This window comes from Aedes albopictus, chromosome 2 (assembly GCF_035046485.1).
Source record: "Aedes albopictus strain Foshan chromosome 2, AalbF5, whole genome shotgun sequence".
NCBI classification, from domain to species: Eukaryota; Metazoa; Arthropoda; class Insecta; order Diptera; family Culicidae; genus Aedes; species Aedes albopictus.
The window spans coordinates 107,350,120-107,373,776 of record NC_085137.1 but is presented as its reverse complement, the minus strand read 5'-3'; the positions used below and the strand labels follow the sequence as shown (position 1 = coordinate 107,373,776).

The following is a 23,657-nucleotide window of genomic DNA, read 5'->3' as shown; positions in this document are numbered from 1 at the left end:
TAAATTGAGGTATAGTTCAAAATTGTGACGTGTTAAAGCAAACCTGAGCCCGGATTCGGATTCAGCGGCCCAAAATCCTTCGGAGACACATAAGTTTGCTCTTGAGACAGACAAAAAGTTAATTTTTGTTACGCTGTGAAATCAATGTTGGATATGTTTTAGTTTTTGTGAAATCATTTTTTTTAAATATAGAGACATATTTCTCCATACTATACTTACTTGATACTCGATGGGATACAAATCGTAGCGGTTGCCGAATGAAGTAATCACCTCCACTGGTCTGGGTTAACAGCTTTCGGTATCCCTGCACGTATATCTAATCGTTCGGTCTTATCGATCGAAATTCTAATGATCTAGAAGTGTGTCGTTTTCAGCAGGTTAAGAACTGTCTTGGAATCCTTGCACCAGCGTCAAAAATCCTTTTGTCTAACAATTCTCATAAGCTAAATAATATCACCTTCAGCAAAGAAGTTCAGTTTGGTTAGAACTAACTGGTAATGAAATCCTTGGTTCATAAATTATTTTCTAGGTGGCACCTAGTGTCATCAAATTCAAATACCTACGTGTATCTTGAAACCCAAAACGAAAAACTTGGAGCGAGATTCGTCCGTTAGACGACACCAGTATGTAACCATTCAAGACTCTCACTAGGTTTTGATTAAGATGGCTTTAGCGCCACTCTCGCGTACGAGAGATCACCAGTCTTTTCTGAATTTGCCCGACTGTTTCTGGAACTATTCCCTTAGGGACTCGTGAACGGCTATTATTTACTAAAATTGCCAATGTGACAAACCGGTAGGTACGCCAAACTCCTTTCCTTGAACCCGTTTATACCCGAACTTAAGCTCACTCAAATCAAACGTAAGCAATTGAAGAATAGAAGCCTGATAGGTCAATTTACCAGTAACGAAAAAGAAAGGAAAACTGAACGTAAAGGGTGAATTCTTCAGGGAAATGCCCAAACAGAATCAATTGACTACTCTCAGGTCTTTAAATTTAGCATTAACCTTTATTTATTGGAACCAACTTATTCGGTAATGGGATCTAAAACTAAGGGAAACTAAACATGATCATGGGAAAAGTTCCCACGTACCTGCGCAGGTTTTTGTAGCGGGGTGATGTCTCGATCTCCAATGCTGTCCTGGCCGTGGAACTCCCGACCGAGCCGGCTAAGACGGCTTGCTCTGACGACGTTCGATTCGACGTCCTCGATAGCGATGGCGGCAGATGGCTTAGCCGCTGTAGATGCTGCTATGGCGCGCAGCGATGCAGGTTGAGCTCGGGTAAGATGGCCGAATTACAGTGCGGAGGAAGTGGTGACTGGACGGAAGGCTTCCGATTTTTTATCCACGAGAGCTTAGCACGGACAGAGTCGTGCTTCTCGTATTGATCCTCCAAAGGTCACTAGGGATGCGACAGAGCCCAGCGACCCGGCTTCGCGTACTTAGTTCCTGCTTGACCGAGCGGGGAAAGCCACGCCTTCTACTTCCCAAATTCGGACTTGGTCCGGCGTACGCTGATTAGCGACGTACGGGGGACCGAGCTCTCGGACTCTCTCCACCGGGGCTTATGACGTGTGGTGGAGTCGACGACGGTTTTTGGCGATCGTCGAAGTTGAATCGTTCGACTTTGACGACGAACTTCACTTCTCTCCGTGTAACTGCCTCGAAAGGCTGACCTTAGCGGACATCGGAGCTCTATTTCCATCCTTCCTGGACGAAGTTGACGCCTGAAGACGCCACGGAACCCCAAACTCGACTCCGCTTCTTGAGATCTCACACTTGCACCAGCCCGTACAATAAAAAGGGCCTACGCGCTGGAGAAAGTCCAACGCGTATAAGATTCATTTTTTTTTTCATTGATTTAGTTAACATCAAATTCATGATAATACTGAATCAACAATTTGCCGCCATTATACTCGATTTGCAGCTGCAGCTCTCCAACGTCGGTCACGCCCAACACTCGCCAGATCACGCTCCACCTGGTCCGCCCATCGTGCTCTCTGCGCTCCACGCCTTCCTGTACCAACCGGATGGTTAACAAACACCAACTTTGCAGGGTTGTTGTCCGCCATTCTTGCAACATGCCCTGCCCATCGTATCCTTCCGGCTTTGGCCTCTTTCTGGATGCTGGGTTCGCCGTAGAGTGCAGCGAGCTCGTGGTTCATCCTTCTCCGTCACACACCGTTCTCCTGTACGCCGCCGAAGATCGTCCTTAGCACCCGTCGCTCGAAAACCCCGAGTGCTTGCAGGTCCTCCTCGAGCATCGTCCATGTCTCGTGTCCGTAGAGAACCACCGGTCATATTAACGTCTTGTACATGGTACATTTGGTGCGGGGATGAATCTTTTTTGACCGCAGTTTCTTCTGGAGCCCATAGTAGGCACGACTTCCACTGATGATGCGCCTTTGTATTTCACAGCTCACGTTATTGTCAGCCGTTAGCAAGGAACCGAGGTAGACGAATTCTTCTACCACCTCGAAAGTATCCTTGTCTATCGTAACATTGCCGCCAAGGCTTGTCCCGTCTCGCTCAGTCCCACCTACCAGCATGTACTTTGTCTTAGCCGCATTCACCACCAGTCCGACCTTTGCTGCTTCGCGATTCAGGCGGGTGTACAGTTCTGCCACCGTTCTAAATGTTCTAGCAATAAAATCCATGTCATCCGCAAAACAGACAAATTGGCCGGATTTCGTGAAGATCGTACCCCGACTGTTGAGCCCGGCTCGTCGAATAACACCTTCCAGGGCGATGTTGAATAGTAGGCAGGAAAGTCCATCACCTTGTCGTAGTCCCCGTCGAGATTCGAATGAACTGGATAGTTCACCCGAAATCCTTACGCTGTTCTGCATACCGTCCGTCGTTGCTTTTATCAGTCTGGTATGTTTCCCGGGAAAGCTGTTCTCGTCAATAATTTTCCATAGCTCTCTGCGGTCGATACTGTCGTATGCCGCTTTGAAGTCGATGAACAGGTGGTGCGTTGGGACCTGGTATTCACGGCATTTCTGGAGGATTTGCCGTACGGTGAAGATCTGGTCCGTTGTCGACCGCCCGTCGATGAAACCGGCTTGGTAACTTCCCACGAACTCATTTACTTTAGGTGAAAGACGACGGAAGATGATCTTGGATAGCACTTTGTAGGCGGCGTTCAAAATGGTGATCGCTCGAAAATTCTCACACATTAACTTGTCGCCTTTCTTGTGGATGGGACAGATTATCCCTTCCTTCCACTCCTCCGGTAGCTGTTCGGTTTCCCAGATCTTGACTACTGACTGGTGCAGACAGGTGGCCAACTTTTCCGGGCCCATCTTGATGAGTTCTGCTGCGAGACCGTCCTTACCAGCCGCTTTATTGTTTTTGAGCTGGTGGATGGCATCCTTAACTTCCCTCAGCGTGGGAGTTGGTTCGTTCCCGTCCACTGCTGCACCAACATAGTCATTTCCTCCGCTGCCTTGGCCCTCCGTGCCTACATTCTCTTCGCCATTCAGGTGCTCGTCGAAGTGCTGCTTCCACCTTTCGATCACCTCACGTTTGTCCGTCAGGAGGCTCCCGTCCTTATCCCTGCAGATTTCGGTTTGCGGCACGTAGCCTTTGCGGGATGCGCTTCTGGTAGAACTTACGTGTTTCTTGGGAACGGCACAGCAGCTCCATTTCCTCGCACTCCGCTTCTTCCAGGCGGCGCTTTTTCTCCCGGAAGAGACGGGTCTGCTGCTTTCGCTTCTGTCGCGAATAAGGTTTTGAAATTGAAAACACGAAAAACACTTAAATACACTGAACAACTACCTTTATTTGTACTAAAAATGAGTACGTTGTAGAACGTCGCGAACAACGGCCTCGCAGACCGGAAACACGTACTAACAAAACTGTAGGGCAACATAAAATACCATTTATAGAACATTTAAAACAAAGAATTCATTTTTTACGTAATTACCTTCGGTATATGACTCGAAAGGTCCAAATTCACTTTCAAACGAAATAACTTTCCGAAAACACTAGTCAAGTCGCGATCACTCCTACACTCCAGCCTTGTAGCGATTGATATGACTAAGCTTAAGTCATGTTCTTTTTAAGAAAACTTACTCTTACAATCCCCCTATTATTTCATTAAATTGCGCCAACGAACTATTCGTATGGCGATTTGAGTCAGTTACTTTGGTTATGGCATATGAGTTAGCGGAGACACAAACCAAAAGTCGACATGCATTATTTTAATGCTAACACAAACCAGCCACGAGCAAATTCAGGTTTTATCCGTTGATTCAACAAAAAGTACTGCACCGATTCACATGAAATTTTGCAGGTGAAATGACCACATCTTAAGAGGTTACCAGGCCAAATTTGAGCAATTTTATTGTATCTATTGCAGAATTACAGTCGTATTTCTGTGCCCCGATTATTGCGGATACAGGCTTTACCCCTTTCTTCCACTCCTCCGGTAGCTGTTCGGTTTCCCAGATCCTGACTATCAGCCGATGCAGATAGGTGACCATCTTTTCTGGGTCCATCTTGATGAGTTCAGCTGCGATACCATCCTTGCCAGGTGCTTTGTTGGTTTTGAGTTGGATCCGCTTCTGTTTGTATTGCTCCACATTCTGTCGGGTTCCATGCTGCAGTATTACCGCCCGCGTTGCGTCCTTCTCCTCCAGAACCGCTATGCACTCCTCGTCGAACCAATCGTATCGTCAACTTCGTTCTACGTACCCGATAGTGCTCTCGGCTGTGTTGCTGATGGCTGCTTTAACTGTAAGAACATACCAATATACATAAGATGCATTATGTAGATAAGAGAGAGAAAGTAGATAGAAAGATACAAAGTAGGGGGAAGGGACGCCACTAAACCACCAAACCCGTTACAATTTCATATCTTAAAATAATAAATTGAACATATTTTCCTAACAATTCACAGAATGGGAGCGACACTTCACGGCGGACACGGACATAGTCACAGTGGCAGTAGTGCACATGGCCACGCACATGGAGGAGCGTCGGAGGAAAACATCAACGTTCGGGCGGCATTCATCCACGTGCTTAGCGATTTCGTGCAGAGCCTGGGAGTGTTTCTAGCGGCGCTGGTTATCTACTTCAAACCCGAGTGGAACATCGTAGACCCAATTTGCACGTTCTTGTTCTCGATTTTGGTTTTGTTTACAACTCTGGCCATTATGAAGGATGCACTCATGGTAAGTGAATTCAGTAGTAAAGTTCGTTCAACCAGCTGTAACCTCATTATTCTACGGTAAAGGAAACCATGTGCTATTCGTTAGCGGTTTTTATCGCGGAAATATTAATATTCAATTTGCATATCTTCAACGAAACCACCGCCTTGTTTCGGAAGTGTGGCGCAAATCGTTAGGAATTTAATTTAATTGGAACCCTTGGCAAATTTTCCTAATGCCACGCTTGCCCGATAAAAATGCCTAATTCATCGCAGCAATTACGATCATTAAGGTTGAAAGCAGGTGGAAAATTTTGCCGGTTATCCGTCGGACGGTTTTATCCTTTTTGAAAAGTAGAAGAAAAAAAACTGCGAAGACGAAACAACGGATCGGACACTCGAGCGAGGTTGGAAGTGGTTTGGGTTTCGTCCTGCGGGTTTGAATTTTTACAGCTTCTGTATCGCACGTGTTTCGTTGCTCGCGATTTTTCGTTATCACTTAATTTTGAACCCATATCCTGAAGCATTATTACCTTCGCAGGCAGGCTCGTCTGTCGTTTCGCGTAACGGAAGGAAAAAGTATGTAGAGAAACGACTCCCGTTCACATACAGGGTGAAGTAAATGAAAAGTATTTTTTTTTTTTCTCTTGGTGAACAAGAAAAGTGATTGTGAGAGATAGGGCATGATAAGGTTACCTAAAAGAACCGTAAGTTGAGTTGCAAGTGGAAGTTAATACTATTTGATGATTGCTTACATAAAACAGAGTAAGATGATTGCTTCATATCTTCCAAGTTGGCATACCTTCGCTCAAAATAGGTTTAATCAATAACTCAATCCACAGCACCAAAATAACTTCATGTGTATACATATCCCGATGAATCGCTTTCTAAAATAAATCCAGACGAAGACAGACTTGTCCACGTGTTTTCTTTGGCGGAAACGCTTCAAGCAAAATCCTTCAAATTATGAATTTCATCACTCTTCCGCCGCTGCCGATGCCACACTATACAGCCCAAGCCTCTTTACCGCAGCCAATGCCGAATAATGAGGACCAACGAGACGGAAACCCGAAAAAGTTGTAGATGTTGGAACCGTTGCCGTTGCCGATGGTCGGCCGGCTTTGGGGCAAAACGGGAGTGCTTTCGCGACGCCTAATGAATATTGTATTTCAATTTGAAACGCTTAAGGTAATGGGCCTGAGAGAAGCACTTCCACTTTGCTCACTCGGCTATCCAGGTGGCTGATGAAATCCGTTGGGCTCGGTTCGATTCGAGAACCCGTGCGGGCCGTTTTATTCAGCTCAGGTATTCTCAAGCTCCATCTTCTTATTGCTTTTCATTTGAATGCTCACAACCGCGAACGGGGTCATCGGCGTAGCTAATACATGAGTGAAGGTATGCCTTTCTTTTCAAATTACTCACACATTTCAGAGGTGTTTATAATGATTTTTTGATGTTAAAATAGCCTTGCATCGTGGATGAGCAATCAATAATTCTTTGCTTTTTCAGACTGAATTGCGAGGAATGGAAGAAACATTGAATCGTTGTTCAAGTGGTCCATTAATTCAATGTCCACGAGATACAAATTTTGTTTTGTTTTTCAAAATGTTGCATCCCATGCAGTTTGTTTATGAAAACATTTTTTAATCAAGTTCACTGAACATTGAAGCATTGCCAGTCGTATATTACTGGCTACACTCTTGGCAAAAAGAAGGACATTTACCTCTGCCTGGAAAAACTCACATGTTGGAATTTTTATGCACGTATCTTTATTTTTTCCTGGGAACGCGAGTACCCGTTTGCTTCCCCTTCTAGTACTACCCACCGCACATTTGAACCGGTTTTTATTTTTATTGCGTTTTCGATCCGATTTTCATCCACAATATTCTTGTTCCAGCTTTTTATCTCTTCTTTCTTCGACCCCTCCCCAACAACAACGATTTAATATTATTTTTGTTTCCGTTTCCATACAGGTTCTTATGGAGGGTACACCCAAATATCTTGATTTCACCGAAGTCATGCAAACCTTCCTCCAGATCCAAGGTGTCGTACGGGTACATAATTTAAGAATATGGGCACTCAGCATCAACAAGATTGCGCTGTCGGCTCATTTGGCTGTCGGTGAGTATATTTGCATGTCGTTTACGGTAAGCACGCACCGTCCGCGACCTCGCCTTCTTGTACGTGATTGTTTGGGGTCGGATGGGGGAACTACGGGAGCTGGGTTCTCACCACACAACCAATTTATTTCAAGGTGTTTTTTTTTCGGGTTGAAGGGTAGATTTTCATTTATTATTTCTTCGAGTGGGCTCGTCCTGATTTTTATGGGCGGGTTATCCGGGATTAAATTGGTTTGGCAAATATCGTGATGAAGATATTTTGGGGTGCGCCTCAATGAAGTAGATGAAGGTGTCACGTAATGGTTCTGATCTGGATTAGCTTTGCAGACTATTCCACACTATGCATACCAAGATGCGAACAAAAACTTATTTACTTAAATTTACTTGATATTTTGAGAATACAAAGCCATATTCATTAGCATGTGGTATATTCACAGCTTACCAGATGTTGATGAATATGATTTTGTAGTCTCAGCATCATTCAGGCCCTTTTTTTTCATGACAAATCATGGAATTGGTAGTTTTAATTCATGTTTTTTTTAATTCATTTAAAAAAAAATATCAGTTCTAACGAATGTTCTTCTTAAAATTCGTCAACATTCTTACTTAGGACTGGATACTGACAAACTTTTCTCTTAAATTTCAAATAAACACGCCGAAGGAGCTCTGGAGGAATTTCAGGAGGATTACCTGAATGAATTCATGGATGAGTCCATAGAGGAATCCTTGGAGGAATACTTGGAGGAATCCCTGATGGTATTCCTGGAGGAATTTCTAGAGAAATTGCTGGAGGAATTCCTTGAGTAATTCCTGGGAAAATCCCTAGAGAAATCCCAGGAAAAATTTCAGAAGGAAATCTTGGGAAAATTACCTGACCGAGTGTTCAGGGAACTCCTGGAGAAATTCTTGGGGAACTCCTGGAGAAATTCTTGGGGAACTCCCGAGGAATCTTCGGTGAACTCCCGTGGAATCCTCGGGGAAATCCTGGAGGAATTTCCGAGGAACTCCTGCATGATTTTTCGTAACGTTTTTCAAGTTATTCCTGAGGAACTCCTGAAGGAATTCCAGAATGGCTCCTGAAGAAATTTCTGATAATCTGCCGGGAAACTTGTGAAGGATATCAAGGGAGGCATTTCCCAGGAACTCGTAGAGGTATTCTCGGAGAACATCACGAAGAATTTCTGAGGGACTTCTGGAGCAATTTCCTAGGAACGCCTGGAGGAATTCTTAATTCCAGAATAGTTTGGATGACCTAGATCATCAAGTGAATGTTGCTTGGTTATCAGATTTGCACTCTGAGGTTCTAAGAGTAGCGTAGATTATATTCCGTCAGTATTCGCTGCAATAAAAATATCCTAAGATTTACAGATATGGCGATCCATACTCTAAAATACATTGGGTCCATTTGTATGCCAGTGGACACCTAAATAGAGATACTTGTAATATTATGGGGTGCAACAGACACAATCGTGAAAGAATTATGCCAATAGAGTGAAGAGAAACAAGAGTAGAGCCTATAGACTTTGAAGGTTCTAATTTCACAATAGTTTGGAAAGCCTGGAATATTCCATGAATGTAAAACATCATTATAGATGCGCACTGAGGCTCCATCAGCAGAATAGACTACATTCCCCGAATAAGATAAAGTATGTAGATATTGTAACCCAAACTTCAAAGTGTATTGGAGGCCGTTTGTATTTTACGAAATATCCAACCTGCACAATATCGAGTTGCTCGTAGCATTGCCAGGTCTAATGGACATCAACGTGACTATATTTCTTGAACAGAGTGAACACAAATGATGGTAGATGTTGTACAACGAATTTCAGTGTAGTTTGGATTACCTAGATCACCCAATTCATGCACCATGATTTTTCTAGGGGTGCTTTGAGGTTTTTTTTTAGTACCGTAGCTTATGTTCTGTGATCATTCATCGTGTATAAAATTTGATTAAGAATGTTGGATTTGTGACAACAACTTCAGAGTACTTTGGAGGCCATAGAATAGCACTGCGATCAAAACTGCAACATATTATGATGGGTAGCAATGCATTGCATGTCAAGCATTAGTGAAAACTATTGATGATTAACAATACGATGAAATTTGAGCAAAACCATGTAGAATTAAAAAAAAAACCACGAATGTTCGGCTCCCACCAAAAGGAGGGAAGGTACAAAGGGGGGAGGTATCACGCATTTCCTAGCACAACTATTCCCCTTGACCATAAAAAGACTGCAGGGTTAAATGTTTTAATACGAAAAAAATATTGCATTTCTACTAAAATAAGATCGTCCCGGGTGTTTACAGGTTAAAAACTTGAACAGCTAAAATTAATGTGTAGTGGAACGAGTGAAACAACGTCTTTCTGGTTTATAGGTTTATTACAATCTGCGCATCCCTAATGTTTAACTCGACACTGATTTTTCATATGGGCCTAACTGACTTTTTCGAGTTCTCGTCATCGATCCTCTCTTTGTGTTATCACAGAATGAGTAGGGTAATTCGCCAATTGTTGAACGGTTAGTAGCGGCATTTTGGTTTTCGTTTGTTTTTCCGTGCATAATTCCACTTTAGTTGAAAAATATCCAATGAACGTCTAGATCTACTTATCCCTTATACTGCCCATTGAATTTGTATTCCCTTAAATTCCATTTTCTAAGACAAAATAGAACATTTGTATGGGAAGTCTGTAACCCAAATGTTGAACGCTTTCTTAAGCTAGCTCATCCTAATGTTGGACGGTTCTCGCCAATTGTTGAACGGTTGAAGCTTTGTTCGTAATTGATGACGTATAACCCGACATCAACCTATCATTCACCTGTTTTCATTTTGGCCACCAAACCCAACATAGACATGACAGTTATCCGATGTGGGTCAAACAGTGGTCCAACATTTGATAAAAATTGACCTGACTTTGACCCGACATCCGATATTTTTTCCCCCTGGCGGATTTTTTCCCGGGTTTTTTGTGTTTTGTGCCCAGCTAGTCCGAGCTAGTGACAATTCATTTAAATGACAAAGAGTCGCACATTTTAAGAGAGCTCTAGTGGACTGAAATCGGTTTAAAGATGATTAGATGCAAAAATGGCTGAAAAGGTTTGATTAGAAGCGAAAACGTTAGAAGTAAAGTACGCCTTTTAAAGCCCCTGAAACTCTTCTGGAAACCCATGGGACCCACTTAACCCCCAAGAACACTCATGGAACGACCCTGAAATCCCTTGAAAACCCATGGATTGCTCCTAAGCCTCCTGGAACGTCTTGAAATACTCCTGGGACCCCCTAACACTCTGAATTTCTCTTGAACACCTCTGAAACGCCCTTGAAACCCATTGAAAACCACTGGAATCTTTCTGAAGCCCACTGGAACACCCCTAGAACATCCCTGGAACGCCTTTGAAACCCCACGAAATGTACGGTTAGGTAAACTGAAAAAAAAATCTAGCAGTCATGCTAACATCGTAGGTTATGCCAGTGTTCAACAATTGGATCATGGATGCATAATGATAGTGTGATAAGAAAAATATTTTTTTCAAATTAAATTGCAATGAAAATGTGATTTTAAACTGTTAATGATATCCTTCTAGTTCTTGTAACTATGGTGTGCCTTCGATATTTGTGGTCGATTTGCCCGCAAAGCTTAGTTCGTAACAGCAGTTTCTTAAAATTAATCTTAAGAATTGTGCAGTTTTCGTGTCATCAGCGGTATAACATTTTCAATCAATTGTTTTGACGAAAAATATGTATAATTTTGTAACTTAATTAAAGCAATATAGTGACCCACATGTATATGCATCTACATCATACGTTTACGTTGGATGAAAATTACTTAAGTAAGATTTATAATAAAATATTTAGAAACTGTTCAACATTTGGGTAGTGTTCAACAATTAGCGAATTACCCTATTGAGTTTTCAAAAGATTTTTTGGTTGAAATGCGAAGAAGACGACTACATGTTGCTATAGACACAAAAAGAATAATGATTTTATTTGTTTTGATCAAGTTATTAGCGAAAGAGAGAGATTCGACGAAGAGAAATCGATCAAGTCAGTTAGGTCCTTATGAGAAATCATTGTCGAATTACTCTCTGGTCCTAAATCAGTCAACTATGAACTACTACATAGATAGGATGATCATAGGGGCAAAGGATGCAGAAGAGTACTCATAACCTAGTTACAGATTATCCCTTTCCAACTCATGACCTTCTTCATCAACTCCTAATAATTTACAAACGGCCAACACTTTAATAATGATTTCCTGAATGATTCGAGGTAATGGTTCATTCGGGGTAGTGGCTTTCGGGGTAATTGCTTTCGGGATAATGGCTTTCGGAGTAATGGCTTTTGGCGTAATGGTTTTCGGGGTAATGACCCATTCGGGGAAGTGGATAGCGGAGTAGTGACCTATTCGGGGTAGTGGCATTCGGGTAATGGCGTTCGGGGTAATGGGGTGGAGCCCTTCTGAGGTATCGACGTTCATACGCCCACGCCAGCTTACCTTCTTATTTCTCGACGTCCAGCATTGACTGGAACTGGATCACCCTACGCTGGGCCTGACACCAGCCGAGCCGAAGGTCATTAGACCGGCCATTTGACCCAAGGTCATTAGGCCGAATGGCCCAATGATAACTGCAATTCTGCTCTTGCTGTTGATTGCTGCTGTAATGTAAAGCTTACTTACTTACTTAAGTAATGTAAAGCATCGACTGGCAATTTTGTTTATTAGAGCTTTATTAAAAAAGGCTCTTCCCATTTATATCGTTTAATTTAATAATTATTGCAGTTGACTCTACTGATGTTTCACCCATGAAATTCTTCAATTCTTTTAAACATAGGCAGTTCTTCCTAGATTCATTGTTAACACTAGGAGCCACGAGATCAAAAAAGTTACGCGAAGCCCCGTGATCGAAAATTTGTTGTAACTAAATCTCCAAACGACTGTAACTCAGCGATGGATCAACTGGTTTTCAATTTTTTCATCAATCTCTTATCCGAATCTTAAAGTTGAAAGATTCGTCATTAACATAACCGTCATCATTGAAAATTCGAAAGCAGTTTTCTCGTTCAAATCTGAAATTTCTGCAGTGCAAATGTATTCACTGTAATGCATTCTCCACCCGGAATACAGTGAATACATTTTCACTGCGGAAATTTCAGTTTTGAACGAGAAAACTGCTTTCGAATTATCAATGATGACGATTATGTCAATGACGAATCCTTCCACCTAAAAGTTTCAGAAATTCTAGGGATGTTCAAATATTTTCTAGAAAAGTGCAACCGCTACAATTTTTTTCGACCTGCTTTTTTGATTGTAGATGTTAAAAATATTTCAGTAAACGTCATAAATCTTAGTGGTTCAAATGAATGCATATCGTAAATCCTAGAAAAAAAATATTTTGAACATCCCTAGTGCTCCTGACACAGTGTGCAATACAATTTTCAATTGGTTATATTTGAGCGATGGCTCAATCAATTTTCAGAATTCTTAAACCAAAGTTTCAGATAAATAAACAGAGATTATTCTACACTCAGCCAAATAGCCTTAAGATTTCCATAAGACCCAACTTATGAAACGGCCTTTAAATAATTCATAATGATTCGGATGAATTTCATAAGGCCGCTCTATGACATAAAATCGTCTCACAGTGTGGCTTTTATTCATGTTTAGCAACATGGTATTCTCAAGCGTCGGTAGCCGTGTGGATAAAACACGGGCTCGGTGATCCCGACGTTCATGGATCGAATCCAGTCTGCACCATTTTAAGATTTTTTTGTTCTTTTCATAAGTCTATCTTATGAAATATGTCATAGCAAGCAAGATCAATTTTCATAAGGTATTCTTATATCATCCATAAGAATTAGTTATAGCAAATTTTCATAAGGTATTTCGATGAATTTCGCTAGTTTTTTTCGCTGAGTGTAGGGGTGTTCAAATTTCCTTAAGAACAGTGTGACCGATACATTTTTTTTCGCCATGCTTGTTTGGATGTAAACGTTCTAAATATTCATAAATCTCATCATAAATCTGAGTTGTTCAACTTAATATAGTATAAGATAACTGGATGCGTATCGTAATTCCAACAAAAAATATGTGAACATCCCTAGCGCTTCTGGCACAGTGATTAGTTGCAATTAAATTTTCAATTGATTGGATCTCATCGATGGCTGAACCGATTTTTAAAGTTATTTTGCCAGTCTCTTGCACTTAATAAAAAGTTACAGCTTCTTGAACATTTTCTTGCTACTTAATAATAGGGTAACTCTCGCTGAGACCGCACAGAAAAAAATATGTAATTAAAATTCAGCGAGAAATCATGCACATAAAGGGAATGCTAGTGTTGGTGCAATTTTACATGAGATATAATGTAAAATTACACTACTTTCGTGTAAATTTCCGCCAACCATCGCGTAAACCATCATGGACACCAACCGGTTACACGACTATTAGCGGAAATTTACACGAACGTAACGTAATTTTACATGATATCTCATGTAAATATGCACTAACTCTAGCATTCCCTTTATGTGCATGATTTTTCGCTGAATTTTACATATTTTTTTCTGTGCGTCCCACTATTTACACCATGTCTTCAAAAATGTTTAAGGTGGCGATTTTCTGAAAGTCCTCCCTAAAAAAGTAAGAAAAATGCATTTGGTTTATCAATTTGATGGACCCCCCGTTAGTTAGAGCCACAACCATTTTTGCGGACCCCTCGATTTTGATCAATTGTTGGCTCATTTAAACCGTTATAACTCAAAAGTTTCTCCAAAAACCACCTCATAACAAAATGTTGTAGAAAAGAGGAAAGAAAGGGCTACTATTTACAGTTATAAAAAGTTGGGTCGGCCATATTGATTTTTGCCGCCATCTTGGATTTTTATACCAAAACTGTATTTCACCATGTTGGCAACCGCCGATTTTCAAAATCTTTGCGTCAATCGAAAGCAGGGACATTTTCACATAACATATCAAAAATTTAGAGATGTATCTTTTTCCTATCAAAAGTTATCTGCACCAAATGCATTTTTCTAACTTTTTTAGGGGGACTTTCAGAAAATCGCCACCTTAAACATTTTTGAAGACATGGTGTAAATAGTGGGACGGTCTCAGCGAGAGTTACCCAATAATTAAAACTTGTGTGCTCTTGTAAATTTGCAACCGTGGTTAATAATGTGGAAGATTTATCCTCCCCCCCCTTCTAGGAATCCCTCTCAGGGTTCTGGAGCAATCTCTTTCAGGATTCTAATGGGATATCTTTCAATACTGCAGGAGAATTTCTCTCAGGTTTCTAGGAGAATACCTCTCAGGATTCTGGAAGAATCCTCCAGGGAGTACTGGGTATATCCGTTTAAGTATTCTGGGAGAATCCCGAGCTAAAACTTTTCTCAGGATTCTGAGGCAATCCATCGCAGGATTCAGGGATCCATCTCAGAAAACTGGAGTGATTTCTCCCAGGATGCAATGGAAATCCTTAATAGAATTCAGGGAGAATTTCTATTGGAAGAGTCTTTCTCTTTTTTCTGGGATGAGGTCTCTTAGGATGCTGGTGTGAAAATTTTCTGCACTTCAAAGGAATCTGTCACAGAATTTTAGAGGAATCCCCAGAATTATGGAAGAGATTCTTTAAAAAATTCTGGAGGAAGTTTTCTCACCTGTATAATATGGGAATACCTATCAGAATTATAGGGAATCTCTGGATTCTAAGGGAATACATTGCAAGATTTTGGGATAACCCTACCAAGGTTCCCTACCAAGGGTAAAATGCCTTTCATGATTCTATGAAATTTCTGGATGATAAGGGTTGATTCCTCCAAAGATTCTGGAAGACCCTCACATAGGATCCCACTTAGAATTTTGAGGAATTTTTTCTCAGCATTCTCAGGAACTCCTTTCAGATTTCTTGTAGAATCATACTCAGCATTCTCAGAGTTTTGGCGAAATTCCTTTTAGAGTTCTGGGGGAACATTCCTTAGGATTCTGGGAGAATCTCACACAGAATTCTAGTGGTATCCTTCTCAGGATTCTGCGTAAGATCCTTTTGAGATTCAGGGGAAAAATATCACTATGTATTATGCGGGTACTCTTCGCAAGATTTTCTGAAAATTTGGTTTTCCGGGGTAATCCCCGTCAGTATTCTGGGGAAATTTCTCTTAAGATTTTAAGGAATTTGTCTCATGATTCTGGAGAAATCGTTGGGACTCTAGGGCTATATTTGTCAAGATTCTAGGGTACTTTCTTTCAGAACTATTAATTATTGGAAAGTCTTGCATGAGATTCTGGGCAGAAATCTCTAGAAAAATTTGGATTTTGGAGAATTCCTCCGGCATATATTTTGTGATTCCTCTTGGGGAATCAGGTAGAGTTCTGTTTTCTTTATTCTGGAGCAGTAGCTCCTAGAAATTTTTCTCAGTAACCAGGGGAAATTCTTGACAAGATTATGATAAGATTCGCTTGAGGTTCTGGTGCAATAATTTAAAGTATTCTAGAGGAATCACTCTCAGAGCTCTGGGGCAACCCCTTTCAGGAGTTTAGGGGAATTCTTTTAAAGATTCTGGGGGAATGTCTTTCAGGAATCTGCGGTAATTTTGCTTTTTTACTTGGCAATACCTCTCAGAATTCCAGAGAATCCTTCTCAGGATGCTAGGGAAGTCCATTCTAGAAATTTTCGTATTCCCTTTCAGGGAGAATCCTTATCAGATTTTCGGAAAAATCCTTTTTAGATTTCTAGAAATATTTCTCTCAAGAATCTGGAAGAACACCTCTTATGATGAATATCATATCAAATCACCTAGGATTTTAGGGGAATTCTGGGAACAAGTATTCTTTAAGTAAGGATAAGGGAGTAAGGATTCTGGAGGAATTCTTCTCAGGGTTCTGGGAGGATCCTATCTTTCATAATTCTGTGGGAGTTTTCTTTGGTAATCCAGCCCAGTATTTTGAGGAAACCTTTCTCAGGATTCTGGAGTGATCCTTTTTAGGGTTCTAAGCTACCCTTTTCAGGATTATGGGTCATTTCTTTTAAGTTTCTTGGGGGATTCATATTAGAATTCCGGAAACCTTTTTTGTGAGAATTTCTCAGTATTCTAGATGAATTTATCTCAAGAATGTGGAAGAACCGCTCTTGGAATTCCACGCAGGATTCTGGGATAATCCCTCTTAGGATTCTGAAACATTTTGGGAGAATCCAGAGGGAAAGCTTCTCTTAGGATTCTGAGACAATCTAGCACAGGATTCTGGGAGAATTCCTCTCGGATTCTGAGTCAATCCGTCTCATAGATATGGAGTAATCTCTCTCAGTATTTTTGGAAAATCCTTAGAATTGAGAGAGAATTCCTCCCAAGATACCGGAAGAGTCTTGCTTTCTTTCCTAGGTAATGTCGCTCAGGATTCTAGTGTAATTATTTTCAGCATTCTGAAGCCCTGGCCAAGTTCGCAGGGGTTGACGGTATTAAAGTGAAGGAGTTCCATTTTGATTATTGTAAATGTAGTGTTCTTTAGTGATGTCACCTTTTTAACACTTTAATGCGCCTCCAACGGTTCATCACGAACCGGCTGCTGCAGATGGAGTATGGCTGATCATATGATCAGACATGCTCGATAAACACGGAGGAACCGCCGGGGCTCATTAGAGTCTATTCCCAAGCAATAGTTCCAAGTCGGTTGGATTTTAGATGGTTTTGATGATCGTTACAAATCCTAAAAAAAAAAACATTATCGGATTTGTTACAGGTTTTGGAACCTTTTACAGCCAGCTGACTTCAAAATGTTGTTTGTGCTCTATTTCCCACGTTTCTCGGTTGATTTTGATTAGTAATTTACTGATGTCATAGTCGCTTTTTCAAATTTTTACAATGTTAGTTGGTCATATTTTCTTTAAATGAAGCAATTAAAATCGACCGAAGAATTAATAGTGGGAAGGAGATTTGCAGCACTTAATTGTGCTGATAGATTCGAAGCTAACGTGCGAACGTTATGCGTTCGACGTGACATTTTGGACAACACCTGACTGCTTTTATTAACTGAACAACGTTACTTGTGTATGACTAGGTTGACATTTCTAGGCTACACTTGAGAAAATGACATGGTTTATCTAGGTAGGACCGATAGGTCAATTGAACGAGTTTGAATATTTTTCATAGTATTTGTAGGGGGATGAATGCATAATAGTTGACAAGCAATCTTTATTATTTTAAAATTTTATTGCAATCAACTGACCAACTTGGCGTATTTTTCTTTATCTCTTAGATGGTATTCTGACAACAACAGAAAAATATCACAAGTTCAGTTACATGTTTCTGTGGGTTTTGAACCGATGATAATTTAAGGACACAAGAGATGAACACAGAGAAGTAGAAAACGATTATCGAAATCAAGAAAACAATTTGATCCAGGATCGACTATATTTTAACATACGGGGTTCGATTGATTCGATGAAAAATAAACAAATATACGCCAACTGATTTGACGAGGAGAAATACATTTTGAACGGAACCATACCACAAAATCAAACAAGAAGACAAACACAAATTGTGTAACACTACATAGGCAAATCCTGACTGACTGACCAATTGAAAACTTTCCATCCTTCTTCCGTAACTTTCTGAGTCAGTTTGCATCGTTTTCCGCGTACGGCTGGCAAACTGCTTCTGGAAGATTACGTACTCTTTTATATCTTCGGGTCTAGTGTAGAGGTTTCAACTCTATTCAGAGTGCAGCTAGAAACCTAGCAAAAACAAATATTTTCAGCATTCTGAAGAAATCTCTTTTATAATTCAGGAGAACACCTTTCAGAATTCTGGAGGAGTCTCTTTAAAGATTCTGCGGAAATTTATCCCAGTGATATATGGGAATACTTCTCAGAGTTCTGGTGAATCTCAGGATCTAAGAATTTTTCTTTCGATTCAAAAATGTTAGTTTCATTTTTGTTCAGAATGCACTGTTTCAACGTATATTCATTTTCGAATCAGAGTCGCAAAATGTTCGATATGCAATCTCAAATTTTGATATTGAATTTATTTAGACAAATTAAACATACCATGAACTTACTACATGCAGCAAACGAATTATTTTATGTTTTGTAATATTTTATAATATATAGGGCCCATATAGCTGAGGCGGTAAACGCACGGGTATTCAGCATGACCATGCTGAGGGTGACGGGTTCGATTCCCGGTCGGTCCAGGATCTTTTCGTAAAGGAAATTTCCTTGACTTCCTGGGCATAGAGAATCTTCGTGCCTGCCACACGATATACACATGCAAAATGGTCATTGGCAGAGGAAGCTCTCAGTTAATAACTGTGGAAGTGCTCATAGAACACTAAGCTGAGAAGCAGGCTTTGTCCCAGTGAGGACGTTACGCCAAGAAGAAGAAGAATATTTTATAATATCGGATCGATGTGAAAACATCGATTCAAAGCATTCGATTAAATCAGTGAATTGATCCTGCTGATCCGATTCAAATCGATTAATAAAAATCGATGTTTAAGCCAGATTTGCCCAATGCTGTGTGTTGTCCGTTGTCTAGTGTAAGCAATGTGTTCAGTCTGTGCAGCCTCTGGCTAAAGACGGTGTGAATTGCCTTAAAAAAAAATTAAGTCTCATCTGCATTTTGAGTAAAACTGAGTTAATGGCAGTTTTCAAAATTACAAAAAAAAATTAAAATAATATTTGTATCGTGCAATAAATTTACGTGAATCCAGCTCAAAGAAAAAGTTAATTAGCAGTAACAATTAAATTAAATCCAAGTAACATTTTAAGTCAAATAGACTAGAAGAGGTTCTTAGGGCCATCATAAAACCCAAATAGAAACTTTTAGGTTTTCTGACGGTTTTCAAAACCATTACAAGATCCATTGGTAGTCAAAATGTTACTCATGAATTATTACATCCACATAAAAAAGTACACCAAACTTTGATCTTGGAATATTTGTGAAGGCAGAAAATATCCAAATCAAAATTTGATTTCCTAGATCGAACACCCCCATTTTAAGGTGATCTACTCACGTTACGGGTTGCGTGAACAAAAAATGGTAGATCTTCACAAAACATATCTAATTTTCATTTTTTTGCACTTTTTTCATTTCATCAGAGCCAAACACCAACACGGAAGCAGTTCTCCAGCAGGCAACACGTTCCGTTCATGCAAAGTACGACTTCTTCGAAACCACCCTGCAAATCGAAGAGTTCCAGGCGGACATGGAGGATTGCAATCAATGTACGAATCCAGCTTAGGAAGATACCGTGACGATGATTGCAGCGGTGAGGATGTGAGGGCAGTGATAGGGAAAATGCGCTGAATGATAAGTAATTCGTGATTAGATGATGGAGTTTTCCTTTTAGTGTAGCATTGAATTTCATTACGTTTCCTAGTTACTCATTTTAAAGCAAATCGTTAGCCTTTTCCGTACATATGTTCAGAAACAAGCAGATATTTCAAACTAAAACAGAAAAATCAACTGAAACATTGAAATAAGTGATCCTAATCATACAGTATTCTTATTGTTGTTTCAATTTACGTTTATCTAGAAAAAAAATGCAAAAATCTACTAAAAGATTTTCATATAAACACTGCTTGAAATCTCATTGTGTCATTTTCATATACTTTGTTGTACAATTCATAGAACAAACGTTATAGTATAAATTTTATTGCTCTGTAAATCATATAATTTCGTGATTTATAATAGTTTCCAATAATGCTTCAAATTTAGAAAAAATATCAAAGTTTTAGAGTGTACGATATGTAATACAATTGCAGCATACGTCTGGAAAATTCGGTTTAAACTGAAAGGTTCCACAGCAAAAGTGAAATCAGACAGGCGAATTTCAAAGATGACTGAGCAAGATACCTTATGCCCAAGCAAAACAGAAAAAAAAACACACACCAAAGGAAACAAACAACACTTATTTGTATTCAGATGATGCCCGGGTAGTAATGAAAGATGAAGAAATTCACCAGAATGTGGCGAATAAAATCCAACAAACGAATGCCTAAACATGTGGAAATTGGGAGGGAAAGCAACCGAACGAAAGAAATTGTTCCGTTTGAATATTTATGAAGAGCTCTCCCCCCTTCCCCCCACCGTAAAGCATTGCCGACGAATTTTGCAAAGGAAAAAAACTGGGATGAATTCGACTGAAAACTCCGATACTGCAATCCCATATCAGTTGCGAATGTTTTTTTTTTTTTTTGTTTTGGGTTCATAAGAGTCCGGGCACATTCGTACACTGTTTGGCTTGTGGGAGATTTCTGATTGAGCAAATGAACTGCTGCAGTAGCTATGCGTAAGTTCGGGTCAAATTTATTCTGCGTGTGGTTTTTTGATGATGTTGTTCGAGGATGAAATCTTAATTTAAGGGAAACTCTATGAATTTATGATTGAGGGAATCACATAAAGATGCTAAGAAAACTGTGCGATGAGTATGGAAAGAATAATTGAGCAATTTGTAATTGTGAAATGAAAAAGCTTTGTTTATTCTGCTTGTGCTACTGTAATGAGATCAAATTTGACTGATTTTGCTTGTGTGATAGGCTGGGATAGAGCTAGGTTTCTAGCACTTCCACTACTGGTGGGCTAATCGCAGAAGGATTACCCTGTTCAACTCGACGTTCAAGATACTGTTGCGAGTCCTGTTTAACAGACTGAAACCCTTGACGAGTCCTTCGTCCACGAATACTAGGCTGGTGTTCGTGAGGACCAATCAGCGACTGATCTTAACACGGAAGTATACATTGCATACTCACCATCTGGTAATAGGAGGCAATCAGTGAAGTACTAGATTGAAAGTAGTGAGCTGGATTTTTGTATGGCGAGATGATCAATTCTCCATTTCTGCAATGAAATGGTGCAAACAGCGTGGGTTATATGATTTATTGACTAATTTGATGCTGTTTGAGCAAAAGTTTGGATAACTGTGTTGTTGAAGTTGCAGGAAAAAATAATACAACAACACAGTTATTCAAACTTTTGCTCAAATAGCATTAAATTAGCCAATAAATCATATAACCTACGCTGTTTGCACCATTTAATTGCAGAAATGGAGAATTGATCATCTCACCATACAAAAATCCAGCTCACTACTTTCAATCTAGTACTTCACTGATTGCCTCCTATTGATTTCAAAGCAGCGTACGAATCAGTGAAAAGAAATGCGTTTTAGCAGATAATGTCAGAATATGGTTTTCCAGCAAAACAAATTAGTTAGATTCGCGACGAAGTGTGTAACTCGTTTGTGACCTTGGACAGATTAAAACAGGGTGGCTTTTTCAAATATTCGGTACAACATTGTACTCGAAAGGGGCGATTAGGAGGTCTCGCGAGCTGAAAAATGGTACTATGTATCATCACACGATCGCACATGCTTCTTGACTTTGGGGACGATACTTATCCAATCGGCATCGACCATAGGGCATTGGTATAAATCTTATGTTCCTCAGAAGAGGGAGACAGCGAGAATAATAAACTCGACAATGACGACGTACATCATTGCGGTTAGAGGCAGAGGCAAGTCTAGTGGTTTTATTATGAAGGTAGTGGTAGTGAAAAATATATATATTACCCAAGCAACACACATGTTATAATAGAGTTACGACAGCGCAAGTTTTGGTTGTATAAAAGTTTATTTTACGTAATTCTGACATTGTGTTGAAATAACGTAAAATAAACTTCTATACAACCAAAACTTGCACTGTCGTAACTTTTATATAACATGTGTGTTACTTGGGTAAGGAACACTGGTGGCAATCATGGTTCCCGTTAAGTAAAAAAAATGTTGCAGGCCATCGACTCTGAGACTTGGACGATAAAAGAGTTATATAGAACGCGTATACCAGCTGTATAAACAGCTGCAACTTCATCGAAAAATTCAATAGCCTTAGTTCCAATGCAGCTCACGTAAAACCAGGATATCGACACCCGATAAACTCTACCACGCATACCTAACTTTGAACAATGTAGTTCAACCCCGAAAAGTGAACCTCGACACCAAAACCCTCACGAAGCCTCCGCGCAGAGTCTGGAGCTGCATAAGTAATTCAGCGAGAAAATTGATTTCCCTTGTCGATTGAAATTACAAGGCATTTTTTAATTAGAAAGACTCCACTTACTACGTTGGCTGGCTGGAACGAGCTTGAGACATGCAACCGGCGGAGCGGTCTAGGACCTTTGGGAAAACTTTTGCTTGCCTGCCTAGGTACGGTGCCCGCCGCGCCGTATAGCAAAGTGGAGGTCGAGACCAGAAAGCCGAAATCAACCGCGGCGCGAAAGCATGCAGAGCACGTGCTTCTTTTGTGAATCACAGTGCATTGGCTCCGCTCTAGAATGGGTCCTTGCGATGGCTGCGCTGGTATTATTTACACAGAGTAGGTATTTGCTTGTTAGGACGGCTTTCGGAGAGTGGGGTTCCTTGAACAATGGCAAGCATAGCGCGCCGCACCGCTTCCAGGTAAGGTGAAGAAACAGGCTCCTCCTGAACAAACGATGGGCCATTAGCTGTTAATGACATCCCGACTAGAAAATTGTAACAAAAATATAACATAATCCTAACAAATCATGATATTTCTATCTCAATGTGATATAATCATGTTCAACATCCTTGGTGTTTTCAAAATACTATAACTCAATTATATCACATTATGTTATAAATGTTGTTTCATAACTTATTGTATTATAATTTAGTTTTGAATCTTCGACATTTGGGAAATAATGTAACAAAATTATATCAAATTATGATAGAAACCAGTAATCCAGAGGCTAAAATTCATATCACATTTTGTTATAATTTCGATATGATTATAACAAAATAGGATATAATCTTGATTAGACCAGTGTACTTTTTGTTACAATTTTAGTTATTTTAACATCATCCTGCACCTAGTTTATAACATAATAAGTTAGAGAAAAATATTATAACATCATAACACAATATGATATAAACTTGATATAATTTTCTAGTCGGGATTCCAAAAACATATGCTTTCATAAATTTAGGGGCCGTTCAATGCGTCATGTGCATGCAAACGAATATCAGATCGTTGATTGAAAACGGTCGAAGCGCATGCAACCAAGTGGTACTCCCAGATAAATACGGTAATTGAAAAATTGGACTAAACAATGGGCGACTTTGGTTAGCTAGTCCTTCACCGTTGATTGAAAAAAAAAACTTCAATACAAGGTTCGATGTCATATAAACCAGAGGGGATATTTTAGTTCTTGAACTCGAATCGGGCACGAAACAGATAGAAAGTCTACGTAAAGCAGTTAATTATCTGAACTCCACACAGCTCGGTTAGAATCTGTGAGTAATTCTGTTTCAGCTGGTTCAGTAACAATTCCCAATGGTTTAGTACGATTATTGGATTATTATTTTTTTCTTAGATTGCCGCGGAT

At 40.1% G+C, this 23,657-nt stretch overlaps 1 protein-coding gene across 6 annotated transcripts in view; it reads left to right on the top strand.

The window, feature by feature from the left end:
* Positions 1 to 20,264, top strand: part of LOC115255085 (proton-coupled zinc antiporter SLC30A2) — a 150,292-nt gene extending 130,028 nt beyond the window's left edge. For all 6 annotated transcript variants that reach the window (XM_062850201.1, XM_029852866.2, XM_029852864.2 and 3 more), the window contains 3 exons: positions 4,906 to 5,179; positions 7,128 to 7,275; positions 19,361 to 20,264. In XM_062850201.1, coding sequence (XP_062706185.1) covers positions 4,906 to 5,179; positions 7,128 to 7,275; positions 19,361 to 19,503 — 565 coding nt within the window. In that variant the 3' untranslated portion in view covers positions 19,504 to 20,264. The remainder of the gene's footprint in view (positions 1 to 4,905; positions 5,180 to 7,127; positions 7,276 to 19,360) is intronic.
* The last annotated feature ends 3,393 nt before the right edge of the window (positions 20,265 to 23,657 follow it).